The 20,358-nt window shown below is 40.9% G+C and overlaps 1 protein-coding gene across 3 annotated transcripts in view; it reads right to left on the bottom strand.

Moving 5' to 3' along the window:
- Window positions 1-20,358, bottom strand: part of PSD3 (pleckstrin and Sec7 domain containing 3) — a 703,925-nt gene that overhangs the window by 30,185 nt on the left and 653,382 nt on the right. For all 3 annotated transcript variants that reach the window (XM_040325286.1, XM_040325291.1, XM_040325297.1), the window contains 3 exons: window positions 19,677-19,834; window positions 15,908-16,052; window positions 10,623-10,766 (listed from right to left, as the gene is read on the bottom strand). In XM_040325286.1, coding sequence (XP_040181220.1) covers window positions 10,623-10,766; window positions 15,908-16,052; window positions 19,677-19,834 — 447 coding nt within the window. The remainder of the gene's footprint in view (window positions 1-10,622; window positions 10,767-15,907; window positions 16,053-19,676; window positions 19,835-20,358) is intronic.

Here is a 20,358-nt window from a genome sequence, read left to right as displayed (position 1 = left end):
AATAAAAATTATTCAATAATGTAATCAACTCAAAATCACTGAAATTTGCAGTTGCAGAATTGTCGCTGTCATTATTTTATATTTTTTATGACGAATTTCCCCGCAAATCGCTATCGCACATTTCTGCAAGTGATTATAATTTATTATCGCTGTTTTCTAGCTGATCTAAAACCATTTTTGACATAAAGGGACACTTTTGGACAATCTACAGTTTTTAGGCAGAAATGACATTTTTTATTATATAAAAGTACATGTAGGACACTGGGCAGACCACTAGGGACAAGGGGGGTGTGTATTTTTTACATACAGTACTGTAATCTATAAGATTACAGTATACTGTATGTAATGTGTTTGTTTACTTTTTTGAATTTGGCGCCGTTCTCCGTCCCCGTGCGTCGTAACGTCGCAGGGAACGGAGATCGGCGTCACACGGGGACTGTGAATCGAGCGAGGAGGTCCCGCTCGCTCACACAGCGGGTGGCATCGCTGGATCCAGGGACAAGGTGAGTAAACCAAGCCTGTGGATCCAGCGAAAGGTAAGCCCGTCCAGCCCGAGCGTGACTCGGGTTTGCCGATCCTAACATGTAAAACCAACCCCGAGTCACGCTCGGGTTTACCGTCAGGGGGGTTAATGGAGAGGGGTGGTTTTGGAGCGTTTTTTTTAGCGCCCAAAAGCTGCTCCAAAGATGCTGATTGCAGGACTCAGTGTGTAAGGGTCCATTGAGATGCATGGAGAGCCTTTTATGAGCGTTTTAATAGCACTAGTTTTAACGCTAAAACGCTGTAAAACGCGTCAGTGTGAAAGGGGTCTTATGCCTACTTCACATTAGAAGAAATGTTTAGTTACTAGAGTGTATACATATCATATATACACATATGACCATGCAGATATTGCCAGCTTCTGAACCTCTGCACTGTCGCACCTATGACTATTCTTTCTTGCCTCTTAAATTACTGCCAGATCACTACAGCTTCCCCTAAGTCTATACCTATTTTGCTAGGATGGCTTTTGTGTCTCTTTGCTCAGCTGCATTTTTATAAAATTTAGAGGAATGAAAATCCGCAGTGCCCATTAGTGGCACACACAGCGATCTTCAAAAAACACAGATTATCCATCCCTACAGATTACAATCTGGACAGAGAAGAAGTGCCAGATAAAAAAAAGCTATATGCTGAGCTTTTCAATGACAGTTCTTTGTTTCTTGTACTTCAGAAGATCAGCAGGGACAGGGATCCAGCTTTACATAAAAGCCATTTGTCCGGTATGCATTACTACTGGGCATTGCATCTTTCAATGGTTTCTAAACCATTCTTTTATTCTTGTAAAAACAGAGGCGGTGGAGAGGTTGTCAAAACCATGTCGACATGCCCAAAGATTGAATGGCTTCCTGCCGTTCTTTCTATACAAAACTAGGCAACAATTTTTGAGAAAACCCAAACTTAAAGATGAAGTAAACCCTCGGTTATTTTTTTTTTTTAAATACACCTGCAAGAGAAAGGCATAATGAGCTAGTATGCACAGCATATTAGCTCATTATGTGGCACTTACCTGAGATCGAAGCCCCCAAAGTCCACCTCCGTCCCGTCCACCGTCACTGCCATGTCCCCTGGAGCTTCTTCCTGTTTTCGCTGCTCCAGCGCTGTGATTGGCCAGAGCGGTGAAGACATCACTTCCGCACATGCGCGCGGGACCGGAAGATCCCCGCACATGCGCGAAAACGCGGCATTAACCCCGTTAATGCCATTCACAAAAACGGCACGCTCGGTACGCCTGCGCCGTTGACAGTGGTGCCGGTTTTGTGAAAATATCTCCTTAACCATGAAGGTTAAGGAGATATTTCTTGCACCTACAGGTAAGCCTTAATCTAGGCTTACCTGTAGGTGCAAGTTGTAACAGTGGGTTTACAAGCGCTTTAATACCACACTTATTTTCAGCTCTGCCAACATCACGAATATATTACTGATTTTTTATTTAGCAAAAGAAGACACTTTTGAAAAGTCTTGCCACTAGCCGAATGTCACATACATCTCATATATCCATGTATGCATTATGTATGCCCTAAGGCTACTTTCACACTAGGCGGACTCCGTCGCTACGGAGTCCACCAGCTCCCGCCAGCTCAGCGGGAAATCTCTCCGCTGATCTCCGCTGAGCCAGCGGATGACAGGTTCCTCTCTGCTCACTGAGCGGGGAGGAGCTTGTGCAGTTCCGCTGTCTCCTATGGAGAGATCTGATGAAAACGGACAGCATGTCCGTTTTCATCAGATCTCAACCGATCCAATCCGCCCCCCATGGACGGATGGGGACGTATCGCCATCCGTCTGATTTTGGCGGATCCGATTGGGTTGGATGTCAGCAGACATATCTCCGCTGACATCCGACGCTCCATAGGATTGCATGGAGCGGCCGTTCAGGTCCGCCGACAAAACTAACAGGTGGACCTGATCGGTCCGACCGTGTGAAAGGGGCCTAAGACATGACTTTATATCTATGGTTTACTATAACTTTCTTACATATTATGGAGATCATACCAAAGTTACTTTCATCACTTATATAAAAATAAACACAAGAGGAATGGGTGTTTTTCTTTACCTAATATACCATAACGTTTGTAACCCATCTCCATGTAAAGTAGAACTTTGCATAGAGTAAGGGAGGGTTATAACCTTGGTCAGTTCATATTTTTTGCCACCTGTGTCCCATAGCCAAAATAGGAAGTGAGTGGAAATCCCTTCAAAGTGAGGAAATCCCATGGTGTCTCCAGAATCACCAGAAATAGTGTGCCCATTGGAAGATTTCCCCTCTATTCCTGTACTAGTGTAAACCCAAAATTTGGGACTTTGTTTAACTTTCACTTTTTTTAAATCACAATTGGAGAAGGTGAATCTCCCTAATGGCGGCACAGACAGCAATAAAACCTGACACGTGTTCTAATCCCTCTAAACAGTCCATATTCCCATCGTGCACATTCCTGGAATGAGCTCTTAAGGTACTGGGTGCTGTAGCAACCGCCAGCGGGATACTGGAACCTGTACGATAAGTAGATATTTCGCCAGCACACCAAGGATCATCAATTTCGTCCAAACGGTTTTTATATAAGAAAGATCACATCACAAAATGGTGTAGTGCAATGTTTCGGAGTCACGTAGGACCCCTTTGTCAGGTATTTGATGATCCCTCTCCATTCTAACTAAAACTTTAAAAAAAAGTTTTGCTTTTATTTATGCTAAAAAAAAATATTAGCTTCACCTGCATTAAAATATTGTTCAAATGAAGAAAAAAAAAACTTTAATCTCTATCATTTCAGATACACTAAAAGGCTTTTAACATTTCAAAAGCAGTGGATGTAGCAACAGAGAATCCTTAGCAACAGCAAATTTCCATGATTATTAAGTTACTGTATCTCAGCATGAACAAAAAAAAGAATTCAATTTAAACAAAAAAAAAAAGACTGCAGAACATTTAGAAGAGTGTGACTCATACCATTGTATGTTAACACTGCAGAAAAAAACAATTTGTGTGCATGCATATGGCAGATAGATGTACTTTATTATCATTGTATACATACAACAAAATGTATTCAGCAGCAATAAAGCACTTCTTAGCAAAACCACACATGCTCCTAGCACATGCCCACATACCTATTTAACCGATTGCGGACCATCCGCCGCAGATATACTGCGCCAGGCTGGCCCTGCAGCACGAACCATCGTAGCTGTGCGTCGGTCGCTTTAAGCGATGTTAGCAGGCGTTGTGGGGGTGGCGATGCTTGTGACCGGCGGTCGCGACGACCGCCGGCCGCGAGCGATCTCAGGCTTCGAGAGGCAGAACAGGGACGTGTGTGTGAAAACACACGTCCCTGTTCTGTGAGCTGAGGAAATGCAGATCATGAGTTTCTAATAGCTAGGAACCACGATCTGTAATTTCCCCTAGGTCAGTCTCATCCCCCTTAAGTTAGAACACTAATTAGGGAACACAATTAACCCCTTGATCGCCCCCTAGTGTTAACCCCTTCACTGCCAGTGACATTTTTACAGTAATCAGTGCATTTTTATAGCACTGATCGCTATTTGCCAATAGTCTAAAAAATGTGTCAAAAGTGTCCGTTGTGTCCGCCATAATGTCGCAGTCCCAAGGAAAATCGCAGATCGCTGCCATTACTAGTAAAAAAAATAATAATAAACATGCTATAAATCTATCCCCTATTTTGTAGACGCTATGGGCCAGATTCACAAAAGAGATACGACGGCGTATCTCCTAATACGCCGTCGTATCTCTGTGATCCGCCCGTCCTAACCATGCGGCTGATTCATAGAATCAGTTACGCATAGATAGCCCTAAGATCCGACAGGTGTAATTGACTTTCCCCTGTCGGACCTTAGGATGCAATTCTAGGCCGGCCGCTAGGTGGCGAAGCCATTGCGGTCGGCGTATAATATGCAAATGACTAGTTACGGCGATTCACGAACGTCCGCGATGCCCGTCGATCTAAATTTACGTCGTTTCGGTAGCAATACGCGTCGTAAAGTTAAGGCTGCCTCCTAGGTGGTCTAAGCAATGTTAAGTATGGCCGTCGTTCCCGCGTCAAAATTTTATATTTCACATCGTTTGCGCAAGTCCTCCGTGAATGGCGCTGGATGCCATTTACGTTAACATCAAACCAATGACGTCCTTGCGGCGTCATTTAGCGCAATGCACGTCGGGTAATTTGACGGACGGAGCATGCGCAGTACGCTCGGCGCGGGAACGCGCCTAATTTAAATGGTGCCTACCCCATTTGAATTAGACGGGCTTGCGCCGAGCGGATTTACGTTACACCGCCGCAAGTTTGCAGGTAAGTGCTTTGTGAATCAGGCACTTACGCTGGAAACCTGCGGCGGTGTAACGTAAATGGGATACGTTACGCCGCCGTTGCGCAACGTAATTCTTTATGAATCTGGCCCTATAACTTTTGCGCAAACCAATCAATATACGCTTATTGCCATTTTGATTACCAAAAATATGTAGAAGAATACATATCGTCCTAAACTGAGAAAAAAAATCACTTAAAAAAAAAAATTGCGATATTTATTATAGCAAAAAGTACAAAATATTGTGTTTTTTTCAAAATGTACGGTCTTTTTCTGTTTATAGCGCAAAAAATAAAAATCACAGAGATGATCAAATACCACCAAAAGAAAGCTCTATTTGTGGGGAAAAAAGGATGTCAGTTTTGTTTGGGTACAGCGTCGCATGACTGCGCAAAATCTAAAATGTTATTTAAAAAATTCCTAAAACACTGTACCTGATGGGGTTATAGACAATACAGCCCTAAGGAAAAACTATACTTTAAGCGAATAGTGTGCATTTTAAGTGTCCTACAGTATATGTTTTCCTGATGGCAATGGGACAAACGCACTGTAACCTGGGTGGGTTGATCAATACTAATAGCTTTTGCCTGCTTTTTTAATCGGCTAGCATATGCTGTGTCCAAATTCAGTAGCTCTGCTCCTATGATCTGCTGTGCTGTTTTCATCACACGAGACAGGCACTTCTTATTCTCCGCCCTGCAGCTGGCATACCACACTACAGCGCAGTGGAGAAGAATACTCTCAATGATAGAAATTGATTAGAAGCCTTAAGGGTAATCCAGTCTGGTTCAGTCTCCGAAAGGAAAAACAGTCTCTGAGACTGAAGCAGGCTGGATTGCTCTTAGTGATTGTAAAACAACCCATTTAGTCTATAGAATTAAAAGGCAAAACATTTTAGTATAGATATAAAAAAAAAAAATTATATATATTTTTTTAATTTTTTTATAGGTGATCACATTCCCTTTGTTCTCAGCTGCATAAGAATTGGGGGGGGAGGAGAAGCAACAGTACACTGAGCTTGCCAATGAATGGCTGTCCAGCAGGGGCGTGTCAGGACAAGTCTGATCATTGGAGGAGAGCAGGCTGAGTTCACAGCATAGCTAAAGAACTGACCACAGTGTGTTCCCCTGCTTAGTGTGGTCAGTTGTTAATAGGAAATCAAGCAAGGGGACTAGCAGGAACACCAGGGATTTCACATAAAGGAAGCAATACAAAGAGAACAGGATACTTTCTCATACAAGTACATGGTACAGCAGGCACATAACAGGATTATTAAGTGTTGGGGGAACAAACGCTTTAAGGCTTCTGGTCAATTTCTATCATTGTACCATTGAGAGTATTCTTCTCCACTGCGCTGTAGTGTGGTATGCCAGCTGCAGGACAGAGGATAAGAAGTGTCTGTCTCATGTGGTAAAAACAGCACAGCGGATCATAGGAACAGAGCTACTGAATTTGTATCATTCTAACAGTGCCGACCCAGGACATTGTGCTGCCTGGGACCAAGAATGAAATGCTGCCCCCACAGAAAAAAAATCACGCCAACCAAAAGGCCCCTGCATTCATTATTTTGTATCATGATAACTAAAGGGGACCCGTCATGGCTCTATACATGTATAAAGGAGTATAAAGAGGACCTGTCATTACTCTTTACATGTAAAGGAATATCAAGAGGACCTGTCATGGCTCTATACATGTATAAAGGAGTATAACGAGGGCCTGTCATGGCTCTATAGATGTATAAAGAGGACCTGTCATGGCTCTATACATGTATATAGAGGACCTGTCGAGACTCTTTACATGTAAAGGAATATAAAGAGGACCTGCCATGGCTCTATAAATGTATATAGGAGTATAAAGAGGACCTGTCATGGCTCTATACATGTATAAAGGAGTATAACGAGGGCCTGTCATGGCTCTATAGATGTATAAAGGAGTATAACGAGGGCCTGTCATGGCTCTATACATGTATAAAGAGGGCCTGTCATGGCTCTATACATGCATATAGGCATATAAAAGGACCTGCCATGGCTCTATACATGTATCCAGGAGTATAAAGGGACCTGTGAATTGCCGGCGGCCACAATGTCTTTTGCGCAAACAAATCAATGTACGCTAATTGTGTTTTTTTTTTTTTTTTTGGTACCAAAAATATGTAGAAGAATACATATTGGCCTAAACTGAAGAAAATCATTTATTTTTCTAAATGTTGGGGATATTTATTATAGCCAAAAGTTAAAAAATATGCTGCCCCCCTAAAAGTGCTGCCCGGTACCCAGCCATGACTAAGCACTGACGCCAGTGCGAAACGTTGGCCATACTGATTTTTGTGGGCTTGCAGTGACTGTATGCACAGTTGAAAATAAAGACATCCCTTTTAAAGAAAATTTTGGAGTGCGGCTGTCCAGCTTTTGTTCTTTTGTTTTTTGCCATTACCGCATCGCCAGCACCCTGGTGGTTCAACAACCCCTGATCATCACGAGGCTCACCTGGAGCGGTGAGAATTCTGTCTACCCATGGTACCACCCGGTCCCATCATAGGGCCGGCCCTGCATTCTAAATATAAACTACTCAACAAAAAGCTATGAAACTTCTTTAAAACATATACAGGGTACTTTATAAGCAAACGTGATTGGACACCTGGCCATGACACCTAAATGAGCTTGTTGAACATCCCATTACAAAACCACAGGCATTCATTTGAAGTCTCCTTCTTTGACACTATACCAGTCTTCACTCTTAAAGGATAAGTTCACTTTTTAGATTTTTTTTTATAGATACAGGTAAAAAAAATGTGCATATTTATAAAAAAAAAATTGAAACTTGTAAAGCACTGCACCAGCAATCAGTAGATCGCTGGTGCCATACAGGTCTCCTTCAGATATGTCAGGCCTCGTACACATCATCGAACATGTCCGATGAAAACGGTCCGCGGACCGTTTTCATCGGACATGTCCACTGGGAGATTTTGGTCTGATGGCTGTACCCACCATCAAACCGAAATCCCCGCGGACAGACAGCGCGTCACCAAACCAGGAAGTAAAATACTTCCACGCATGCGTCAAATCCATTCAACGCATGCGGGAGATATCTGTCCGCTGGTTAGGTGTACTAACCAGCGGACATGTCGGACGGACGGGTTTCCAGCCGACAAGTTTTAAAGCATGCTTTAAAACTTGTCTGCTGGAAAAACCTGTCTGCTAGGCTGTACACACGGTCGGATCAGTCCGCTGAAACTGGTCCACGGACCAGTTTCAGCAGACATGTTCAATCGTGTGTACAGGGCCTCAGAGTATTTGTGTACCCATATATCTGTACAGGCAAGCAGATACAATCGGACAGGAAGAATCAATGAACTACTACAGCAAAACAAAGCTGGCCATACACTTGTAAAATTTTGTTAAGAACATTCATTTGATTTTCTAAAAAAGTTGACCCTGTGGGAGTCAAATCAATGTTCATTTTTGTTTGGTAAAGTCCATTCATTCCAAAATTAAATGTTAAAACTGAAGGGTAAAACTTTCCAAAAGATTTTGGAAAGAGTCTGGTGTAATTTGGATCTATTCAGTCAAAACAGTATTTGTAAAGTTGGGTCCTGATGTCAGACAAGAACACCTGGCTGACAATCAGCATTCCATTTCACCCCAATGGGGTTCAATAGTCTTAGGATCAACCCTCTGCACACAAAAAATTCATTATCGCCTACCGCACTTGTACTGCGGCAGGTCGGCTCTATTGCGCGAAACAACGTACCTGTACGTCATTTCGTGCAATAGACACAGGGGCAAAATTGCGTGCTGATTGGACACAGGGAATGCCAATCAGCGGGTCCACCAGCCAGCCGGGATATATCCCCAGAGAGGCAGAACGACGATCTGCCTTTGTAAACAAACTATTCGTTCTGATAGGGGAGAACAGAGATATCTTGTTTTCCTGTTAAGCAGGAACACCGATCTCTGTCTTCATCCAGTCAGAGCAACCCCCACACAGTTAGCAAGCACCAGCTAGGCACACAGATAACACTTTGATCGCCCCTGATGTTAACCCCTTCCCTGCCAGTGTTTTTTTACATTAAAAGTGCATATTGTTATCACTGATAACTATAATAATGTCACCGATTCCTTGCTAAAAATTGTCGAGTAAAAAAAATATATAAATAAAAATATCCCATAGTTTGTAGACACAATAACTTTTGTGCAAAGCAATCAATATACACGTATTGTGATTTTTTTTACCAAAAATATGTAGCAGAATACATATTGGCCCAAGTAGATGAGAAAATTCGATTTTTTCATTTTTTTTTATTGGATGTGTTTTAAAGCAGAAAGTAAAAAATAATTTATTTTTTTTCAAAATTGTCGCTCTTTTTTGTTTATAACGCAAAAAATTAAAACCGCAGAGGTGATCAAATACTAGCAAAAAAAATAAAAAATTTGTGGGGAAAAAAGGACATCAATATTATATGGGTACAGCGTCGCAAGACAGCTTCATCCATTTTTTGAACTTATAAATATATATATATATATATATATATATATATATATCTATATATATATATATATATGTTACAAGCTGTTTGAATTCATTTACTGTTGAATGATTCCCTACCCTATTCCAAGCATCAACTACTCTTTCCGTAAAATAATACTTTCTAAGGTTAGTTTTGAACTTTCCTCCTGATAGCTTCAGATCATGTCCCATGGTGTCACTAGAAGTGACAAGTCTTCCCAGCAGATTCAGACATCCCAGCTAGAAAATGTTCTTGCTATCTTCCAGAGTTCCGTTCTAATGCACTTTAAATCAGTGTTTAATGAACCAATAATTTAGTATCATATCAATACAGCACCAGTGCGATTAGGAAGATAAACAACATAACACAAAATTACATATTCACAAACTCTAATGCTGCATACACGCGATTGGGCTTTTGCCCGGCCAAAAGCACGTCGGAATTCTGACGGAATTCCATCAGAGTAAAATAGAACATGTTCTATATTTATAATTATAATTTATAATTCAGTCTGACTTTTTCCATTGGAAATTCTGATAGTGTGTATGCGGCATAAGGGCTTATTCGGAGGAGGCAATTAAGCCCACCCTTCATGTAGAGCCACTGGCAGATGTGTGTGCATCCCCCTAGAACAGGGGTCTGAAACTGGCGGCCCTCCAGCTGTTGCAAAACTAAGTCCCATAATGCCTCTGCTTACGGGACTCATGCTTGTAACTGTCAGCCTTGTAATGCCTTATGGGACTTGTAGTTTTTCGCAACAGCTGGACGTAGGGTTGCCACCTCATCCCTTTAAAAAGGAACACATCTGAATTACACAGATTCTGAGGCTAATTTAATGCAGATAAGGCACCAAGTGAGTTTAATTACCACCTTAATCAGCCACAGAACCTGTGTAATTCAGATGTGTTCCTTTTTAAAGGGATGAGGTGGCAACCCTAGCTGGAGGGCCGCCAGGTTGAAATCCCTGCCCTAGAAGCTGTGTGTAGGCAGCCCATAAAAGAGGACGCACATGCAGTGGCTGCATGGGCACAAATGGATGTGAAAGTTTGACACAATCGCAGGAGCAGGTGCTTGGATCCAAACACAGAGCCTTTTAACAGGCTAAATTGCCCACCTAAATGAGCCCTTAAAGGAGGAAGTCAAAAGTCTAATCAATCCAACTCCAGTTTCTGCTGAGCATGCTGAAACTCACATCTAACAGAACACTACAGTACTGCATATGGTGACATGCATTTTAAAGACTTTTCCATTTCAGAACACATACCTCAAATTCCAAGTAGTGATCTTTCATCTTGTACTCATCTATTTCCTTGGCTTTTACTTTCTTGTCAGGTGGATAGGAGCGATGCTCAGCCAGCTCAGTGGAGATCTGTTTGAGTTTTGTTTCATGTGATTTCAGCTGTTCCTCCTGAAAAGCAGATAACTGACATCTAGTTTAATGCTTCAGGACTTGCAGAGATATATTAAATCAGAAATTTTCCTGAAATTTCATTGCAGACAACTTAATATAGCAGAACGACTTCACACTGTAATATATGTGGGACAATCTGTCTAGTACGGAAGATTGATTTATTTGATGAGCTCATTACTGAGGAATAATGCATAGCAGTGTGAAAATGCAGTTCCTGCCCTGCGGCACACGTCCAGAGGTCAAAGTATGCCATCAGAGCAGAAGCAGTTATAAGAGATGGAAAAATGGTTACTTTTTTTTTCTTTTTACACTTTTTATAAATATGTTCACAACTTGCCCCATTCCCACTTGGCAGTTTGGAATTGCAGGTGGGTGCAATTCTGCCCGCGATCCCAATTCACGTGGCAATTGCTGAAATATGCATGTTTTGGTGGCAGTTATTCTAAACGTTACCCCATACATTGTGCGATTTTGCTGTACAGCAATCGCGGCACAATGCGCCATTAAAAATCCTGTGAAGCTTGGCACCCAAAAATAAAACAGGAGCTTCTTTGGGGCAACAAAAGCACATATGGCAGTCCATTGAAGTGAATTGCCCTCACAAAATCGTTCCCTCTATGCAAAGATTGAAAGGAGCCTCACAACGCATCAAGCAAGTCAAGACATGCAGCATGTTACAAAAGGTAATTGAGTTGCTTTTAACTGCAAAATTATTTAAAAAAATTGTTTCTTAAATAAGAAAGTTTATTTCCTAAAAAACTACCAAAGTGTAAAAATAAAATGAAAGTGCAGAGTTCCACAGCACCATCGGTTATTATTGGGGCTGCTCTAACCTAATAAAAAGTGAGCAGTGCTTGCTTTGGGTTTCCATACTTTGCACTACTGAGTTAAAAAAACAAAACAGTAAAGTTAGCCCAATTTTTTTGCATAATGTGAAAGCTGATGTTATGCCAAGTAAATAGATACCCAACATGTCACGCTTCAAAATTGCATAAGCTCGTGGAATGGCGCCAAACTTCAGTACTTAAAAATCCCCATAGGTAATGCTTTAAACTTTACTTGTTACATGTGTTAAGTTACAGAGGAGCACTGGGGCTAAAAGTATTGCTCTTGCTCTAATGTTCGTGTCAATACCTCACATGTGTGGTTTGAATTTACATATGTGGGTGCGACTTGCGTATGCGTTCGCTTCTGCGTGCTAGCACGGGAACAAGGTGTGCTTTATTTAAATTTTTTTATTGTTAGTTTTACTTTTATTTTACTTCTGCATTGTGGTGTCTTTCTAAATAGATGGAACACCCAACACAGAGTGGCAACGTGCAAAAGTGTGAAGGAAAAATGATTATAAAAAGCAAGGTTTAGGCTCATACTGCAAAAATATTTACATAACCTACAGGGAGAGGTGCTGTTGGAGTTGCTTAGATTCAAGGCACATACACACATTAACCCAAGTGGTTAAAATGTCTACATTTAAATAAGAACACTTTTCAATGCAACCAGTGGTAGAATTCTTTTTAAGCAAATATGTTTTCTATATGGCATCTACAATGCCGTTCTAATGTGGAAATGTACCCTAGGGACACATAAAAAAACAACCGTGTAAAGAAAATTCTCCAGCATTCCCACAATTCCTAATAAAACACAATATCCCTCAACCGCCTTCTCATGATTAATCTAATTAATAAAGGAAGTAAAACTGATTATTGTAGGAGAAAAAAGTTGGAATGATTATATTAGTGATACTGATCAGCCAAAAGGTCCTTTTACCTTAGTGCATAGAAAGCATTAAGGTAAAATCCCTTCTGCCTTTAGAACCTCGTACACACGATAGGTTAACCAGAGGACAACGGTCTGATGGACCGTTTTCATCGGTCAAAACCGATCGTGTGTGGGCCCCATAGGTTATTTAACCATCGGTTAAAAAAAAGCCAACTTGCTTAAAATTTAAACGATGGATTCCTAACCGATGGGAAAAAAACGATCATTAGTAGGCACAGTCATCGGTTAAAAATCCACGCATGCTTAGAATCAAGTCGACGCATGCTTGGAAGCATTGAACTTCGTTTTTTTCAGCACGCCGTTGTGTTTTACATCACCGCGTTCTAACACGATCGTTTTTTAACCGATGGTGTGTAGGCACGACAGACCATCAGTCAGCTTCATCGGTTAACCTATGACAACGGTCCTTCAGACCGTTCTCATCGGATGGACTGATCATGTGTACAAGGCTTAACTGAGGTTTTACCAATCCTTCAATGGTGTTTGAAAGGGCACCTTCAAAGTTATAGTCCCTCTTAATGTAGACATAGCAACAATCTAATATAGGGCATGTTTAAACACATTTTATAATGGTTAGGTATAACATTTAAAAACATTCAGTATAGTAAAACCAAGACCTTTGAGTTGTAAAGACCTGCTAAGTGGGGTGATACTTATCTGTTTTTTTTTTTTATTATTTCAATAGTTTTTTGATTGATATTTTTCAATCAAACAAAATAATGCATTACAATAGCATATAGTACACAATGCATCGTAACAGTAGGAGACAAAGTAATACTCATTATCTAATAGGGGTGAAACGGATCGTCATTGATCCGTGATCCGAACCGAAAAAGATTGTTCCGAACCGCACACACGTGATCCGAGGATTGTTTTCTTAAAAAAAAATAATAATAATAATTTGCGCATGTTCAGTCCACACACAGCGTGGTCATGGCGAACGGAGGAGCTTGAATGCCCCGCGTCATTTAAATCCCCTGTATGGGAGCATTTTGACTTCCCTGTCAAATATAATGATGAAGGAAAGAGGTTAGTGGATAAAACCGTGACGGTGTGTAGGCACTGTGGCACAAGAATGCCATATGACAGTGGGAACACATCAAGTATTGTCACTAGGGGTGCAACTGATCCGTACGGATCAGCACCTTCGGGTCGGGACACACAGCGATCCACGGGCCTCCCAGTCAATAGGAAAGGCCGCGGGCTTCGGCCTAGCTATCGAAGCGGCGGCCATCGAGGTCCACCCGGCGCGGGGGATGCAGGCTGCTCCTCGGAAGTTTGTGGGCACTTGAGCTCAATATGTCATTGACTCCTAACAGCCCAGCGATGAGCTCCATGCTGCACCTTGAGAAATCCACACGGGGAGCCGCTGCCGCACCGGGCGTTCTGCTGCTTGCCAGAGAAGAGAGAGGAGGCGATCGGGGGGATCTGTATGGACTGAGCACGTAGGGGGGATTTTCACTAGACACTCAGCCCGCCGATCAATGACACTAAAGGGATCTGATGATTGGGATAGTTCAGGTCACAGTAGGGAACTGGTGACACCACTTTCGTACATGGGGCTGCGACTTCCACTTGGCTGCACATATAAGTATTGCGAAATGCAGTTATTTCAACACAAAACGGAGCTTATACGCTTAAATACAGTATTTGTAAATCTGACGGACTGTTTAAATGTGAAAATCAGAGGTGTTCTGTCACATTAGCAATAAACAGTCCGTCGGATTTCCAAACACTGTATTTAAGCACATAAGCTCCGTTTTGTGTTGAGAAGAACTGTGAAATCTAAAACTCTGGTGGGTGTAACAAGATTTGTCTTTTTTTTTTTTTTTTGCTGATCCGAAAATGATCAGATCCGTGACTCCTGATCCGAGGATCGATCCGATCCGTTAGTTTTTTGATCCGTTGCACCCCTATTATCTAACATACAGATATGTGTTGGCTAAGCAATATAATACTACCAATCATCATAAAAAAAATTGGAGAGTATTTTCTGTAGAGAATTGTATCTGTTATACTTATCTGTTTTCTGATCCAGAGATCTTTATTTGATCTTCATCTGTAAACTTTGGCAGCACATTTCCACTTTGTTGCTTTTGCAACAAATTGTCATCTAATTCATCAAATTCTTTATAATGTTCTTTGGGGCTGACAACTAATTCTGTCTGCCAGCAGTGCAGCCCATTGGGAGAAACATGTCAGCTGCTGAGTTTTACAGATGAAGATCTTTAGATTGAGGGGATGGAGATAAATGTAATATATTTAATTACACTATATCCCAAACTCAAGTCCTCTACAACCCAGGTCTCCTAATTAAATGGGTAGGGACAGCTTAGACACATATATATATATATATATTTTTTAAATCGCACGCTTTTACTATTATATTTTAAAACCCATTTCCTTCATGAATTTATTAGGCTATAGATGGGCAGAGATTTCTCAAAAAATGACGTGTAGAAAGGCAACTGCTCCATCCTTAAAAGAAGTTGCCTAAATGCCAGGGCTTGCCCGAAAATTCATTGAATAATGATGAGAATGTGCGGTACTTTGACCATTTCGCTAATAGAGTGAGGTGCACTCACACGGAGATTTTCCAGCAAGATTGACAAACCCTCTCCACAAAAGCCTGCTCCTTCAAATGCCAGAGACACATGTAACCGCACTCTTGTGGTCAAAAATCCACTAATCATGAATGCTGCCTAAAATTGTTACTATCACTTACTAACACAAAAAAGTTGCATCCAATATTCTAGCGGTTTATTTTTGAGATGGCCTCTGGGAAGACTGCAAGCTACTCAATGCAATTTTGACGTGAGAGTGGAGGGACAAAGTGAGAACAGCCTAATGCTGGCCATACACTATAAGAAAATTTGGACAGTCCTTTCGTTTTTCGACCAGTTAATGGGCACAAAATCGATAATCGTTGGTACGTTTTTGAGTCGAAAAAACGAAGGACACATTTGGAAATTTTCTGCCGAACGAACGATAAATCGAAAGGTTAATGTGTTTCCCGTTCGAACTTTCTGCACTAGGTATATGTAAAAAAAACGAACCAATTTTTTTTTTATTTATGTCCACTGAATGATTTTTCGGTCATTACATGATGGCACTATCATTTGCGCTCACGACCGAACGATCGGATATTTTCCGATCCAATTCTGAGAAAATCAAGCTTGAAATAACTTGTGAAGAAACTCCAACGGCCAGATAAAACAATTAAAGACTCACTTAATAACAGAAGGGGTTGAATTATAAATCCAGAAGCCTTGCCTACAGCAACCATTTAGATATTCATCTTAACAATTTTCATAAATTAGCCCAAGCATTCTTTGCTATAGAAGAGCAGAGTTACCAACCTTGGACAGTTTAGTGGTGGTGGCAGGGAGTAATGGGCGGCTGAATTTTTTCTGGGATCCAATAGCCGCTGGGAAAGGTGGAGCAGAAAACACTGCTGCCACACAGTTAATTTTGTTAATCCACGACTCCATTTCCTCGGTGCTCCTAAAAGACAAAAAAAAAAAGATCCTTATAACACAACTACACACACTAGATCAAATTTAAAAACTGCAGGTTTCCTAACTAACTTTAAAGTAGATGTAACCCCAATTCATTAAAGTTGACCTGGGCACATATATCTGCAGTGTTTACTTATCTCCCTTCTAAGCCCCAAGTCCTGTGTCTTTCTCCTGCTTCATTCCTCTGTTATCAGCATGATAACTTCTGACAAGTTCTCCTCCTCATGGGAGAGAAAAGCAGCTGAAAATTTGTGTCTGAAAGTTGCTATAAATAGATTATCATAGGGATGATCTATTCACAGAACAGCTCTGCAAGTATCTTCATTCCTCTGCCTATGTAGAGGGGGAGGTGTGTGCCTTTCCTCCAATCAGCTGTCACGCAGTGTATGCCAAGACTCCCCACCCACTGCTGAAAGAGGAAGTAAAAATTCCAACAGGATGTTCACTTTCTAAAGAATATAGAGACAGCAGATATGCATGTAAAACTTATGTAGGGAGATTTGTTTCATCTCTGTGTATCATCTAAAGCTGTTCACTTCACTGGGTATAGAAGAGGGTTTACATCCACTTTAAGACCGCATATACACTGTTCTGTGTGTATGCCATGGGTATTTTAATTGACACGTGTAGATGTGAATGGTAACACAGATTTTCCATTTGTCTTTCACACCAAGCTACAGTACATAGATGTGAATCAACCAAGAATTTACCTTGACATGCATTTTGATACAGCAAAATTCAAGGGTTGTGCTGCATCAAAACACAACAGCAAATCCACCTCCAAATGATTCAAACAAAGCTAAATTTAGGTTTTGGAGTGGCCTAGTCAAAGCACGGACTTAAATCCAATTGAGAGGCTGTATGACCTTACACAGGCCGTTCATGCTGGAAAACCCTCCAATGTGGCTGAATTAAAACATTTCTGCAAAGAAGAGTGGGCCAAAATTGCTCCACAGCAATGTGAAAGACTCATTGGCAGTTATCACAAACGCTTGATTGCAGTTGTTGCCGCCAAGGGTGGCACAACCAGTTATTAGGTTTAGGGGGTAATTACTTTTTCACATAAAGCCAGGCAGGTTTGGACAGCTTTTGCCTTAATAAATGAAACCATCATTTAAAAACTGTATTTTGTATTTACTCACGTTATCTTTGTGTAATAATAAAATTAGTTTAATGATCCAAGTCATTTAGGTAAGACAAAAATGCAAAAAAATCAGAAAGGGGGCAAATACTTTTCACAGCATTGTATAAATGGCCAAAGAATGGCAAGTGGGGTAAAACCATTTTTAAAAAAACATTTCTTAATTTTCTTGTTGTTTCTTTTTGACCAGGTCTTTGGGCAGATTGTAAGCTACTCTGCGCAATTTCGTAGTGAGAGCGGAGGAACAAAGTGAAGATAGTAGTTTCCCATAATCCAAACCTTTAGATTATTTAACCCAGTGTTTAAATCTAGTTTACAGCAGATAATGAGATATGCCAACACAGTACAGACCAAGTTAATTATGGTAAAGTCCACATCCCCCTCCCTAGCAATAAATATCAAATCCAAAACTGTTTTTTCCTCTTTCAGAAAATATCAAGTAAAAATGTAGGGACCCATTTTTTATTTTATTTTTTGAAGTTTAAATAAAGTCTTATTTTTTTTTTTTTACTTGTACCTACATGTAAGCCTATAATAAGGCTTAACTGTAGGTACTGTGAATATGTCCTAAACTTGCACAGTTTAGGAGATATTCAGCCGATGACGTCACCGGCGCATGTGCTCTGAAGGTCCGGCTTATCGTCTGAAGGTCTGGCTTATCGCGCCGGACTTTCTTAGCCTGCGTCGTAAACGACCACTCCTGCGTGCATGCGCGGGAGTGACATTAACATGGCTCCCGCCACTCACAGTGTCGGTGCCCCTGGACCCGGATGAAAGAAAGAAAGAAGATTTCAGCTGTCTCAGCGGTGTGCAAGCACACAATTGTGCACAATGGTAATCTTGTATAATTTCTAGTATTTCTTTTTTATAAATACATTTTTTAATGATTTTTGTATAAGACAATATACAGCATACATCTGAAAAAACAACCAACAGATATCAGATATCTGCTCATGGTCAGGTAATGCTACATCTTGACGACAAACAAAAATGGCATACAATATGATCTAGTACAACATATAAGTCTGACTGTATTGTATACACTTTGACATACAATATGAACAACATAATGTAGGAGGAATCTGTACCAAATGTACTGTACTATATATATATATATATATATATATATATATATATATAGCAACCAATAAATCTATGTTAAGAATGTGAGTTTCTAGTATGTTTGCTTCATTTAACAAAAAGAAAGCACCATGCAAGTATTCTTCATATTTTTATACATAATTTAACACATATTCATTCACATTCTCACATTCTCTCTACTCCGAAGCTGCAGCGTGCCTCAATTTTGTTCAGTGAGAAATCTACAGAAGATCTATCTTTTAGATTATAATCTCTAAGAAGCAGGGACCTTTGATTCCTCCTATTTTGAATATTATTGTAACAGTACTGTCTGCCTTCACTTTGTAAAGCACTGCGTAAACTGTTGGCGCTATATAAATCCTGTATAATAAATTAAATTGGTGTCCTTTCAGTTGTAGAGTGCTTCCTTACAGCTTTACAGAGCAACTGTATTTCTCATGCCATCCCTCCCCCCCAAGATTGAAGCCTCACCTCATCTCACCTGCATCCCTTTAAGAGCATGCATCTATCGGATGACTGTGTCTGTGAATCTAGTGCTCTTGTAGCAGCTGATGTGAAAAAAAAATGATGGTTACACAACAGCTGGCTCAACTGCTAGAGGTGGCATGAGTTGAGAAAGGGATGGGGAACAGGGATCCTGCACTGTGGTTCTCCATTTCCTATTAGCAAAATACAGTAGAAATGACAAGACATGACACTAAGGCCCTGTACACACGGACGGGGATCACGTCAGGAAAAAAAAGTTGGTTTTCCTGACGGGATTCCTGGCAAGCTTTTCTTGCAAAGCAGTGCATACAGACGGCTATTCAAAAGAATCCACTGTTCTTTTGAATGCCAAGAATGTGGTGACTTCATCGACTACAACGAGCCGGCGCTCGTCACATTCGATGCCGTCGCCACCATCTTGCTCCACCCCACACTAACCTTGTATGCAACCACACATGCGTCATAGTCTTATCGAGCATGCGCAGTTTCGTTACAAGGCAGGTAAGCATACAGACGACCGGTTTTCTCGGCAGGAAACGCTCTGCTGGGAATCCCGACAAGAAAATAGAGAGCAGGGTTCTCTATTTTCCCGTCGGGATTCCCAGATTTTTTCCTGACGGGAAAACTGCTAGGAAACATACACACGGTCAGGATTCCCGGCCAAATGCTCTTCTGGCAGTTTTCCTGTCGGGAAAACCAGTCGTGTGTACGAGGCTTCAGTCGAAAAGGTTGCACTGCCAACATAAACTCGCACATGTCTGAAATGTTGTGTGATATCATCTGACATTTACAATATAAGTTGTTTCTAGGGATTCAAATACAAAGCAGATACAATTTTCACCCAACGGGTTTTTGTGTGATTAGCATAATTATTAAACTTACTGTGCTTGAAAGAGGAAAACTCTCCAATCTGCTGTCTTCAGTTTGAGGACATTGGGTCTCTTTTCATAATCTGTCGCCTTTGAGGCCAAGGCATGATGTACACTTACAGCATTCTTTAAATCATCTTCAGAAAGAGCCTTCTCTGGCTTGTATTCATCCTGTGTTTTAAAAAGAGGGAAGAGTATTCTTAAGCAAGTAAGAAATGAACTGTTAATATTAAATACACAGTGACTTGGAAATATAATAATATACACTATTAACCTCAATATTGACGTGAAACAAAAGTGATTGGTTGCTGTGGCACCAAATCCTCCGTGTCTTTTTTCTGAAGTAGGAATCTTCATCAGAAAAACTATGAGCAATGTGAAAAATACACCAGTCCATAGCAACCAACAAGAATACTTGTTATGGTCAGCTGTATTGGATTTCTGCCAGACATATCGTCTGGTTTTAAGGCAAAATAATTCAACTTTAGTCTCATCTGACCATAACACCTTTTTTCGTGTGGCCTCAGAATCTTCAAGGTGTGTTTAAGGTGGTCAGATGAGACCAAAATTGAATTATTTGGGTTCAACACCAAATGATTTTATAGGGGTGTTTCTCTGCAGCAGGTATTGGGACACTTGTCATAGAAGAAAAATGAATGGGGCAAAATACCATCAAATTCTTGAGGAAAATCTGC

Source organism: Rana temporaria, chromosome 1 (assembly GCF_905171775.1).
Source record: "Rana temporaria chromosome 1, aRanTem1.1, whole genome shotgun sequence".
Classification (NCBI taxonomy): domain Eukaryota; kingdom Metazoa; phylum Chordata; class Amphibia; order Anura; family Ranidae; genus Rana; species Rana temporaria.
The sequence above is the reverse complement of the archived record's forward strand: the minus strand, read 5'-3'. Positions and strand labels throughout refer to the sequence as shown.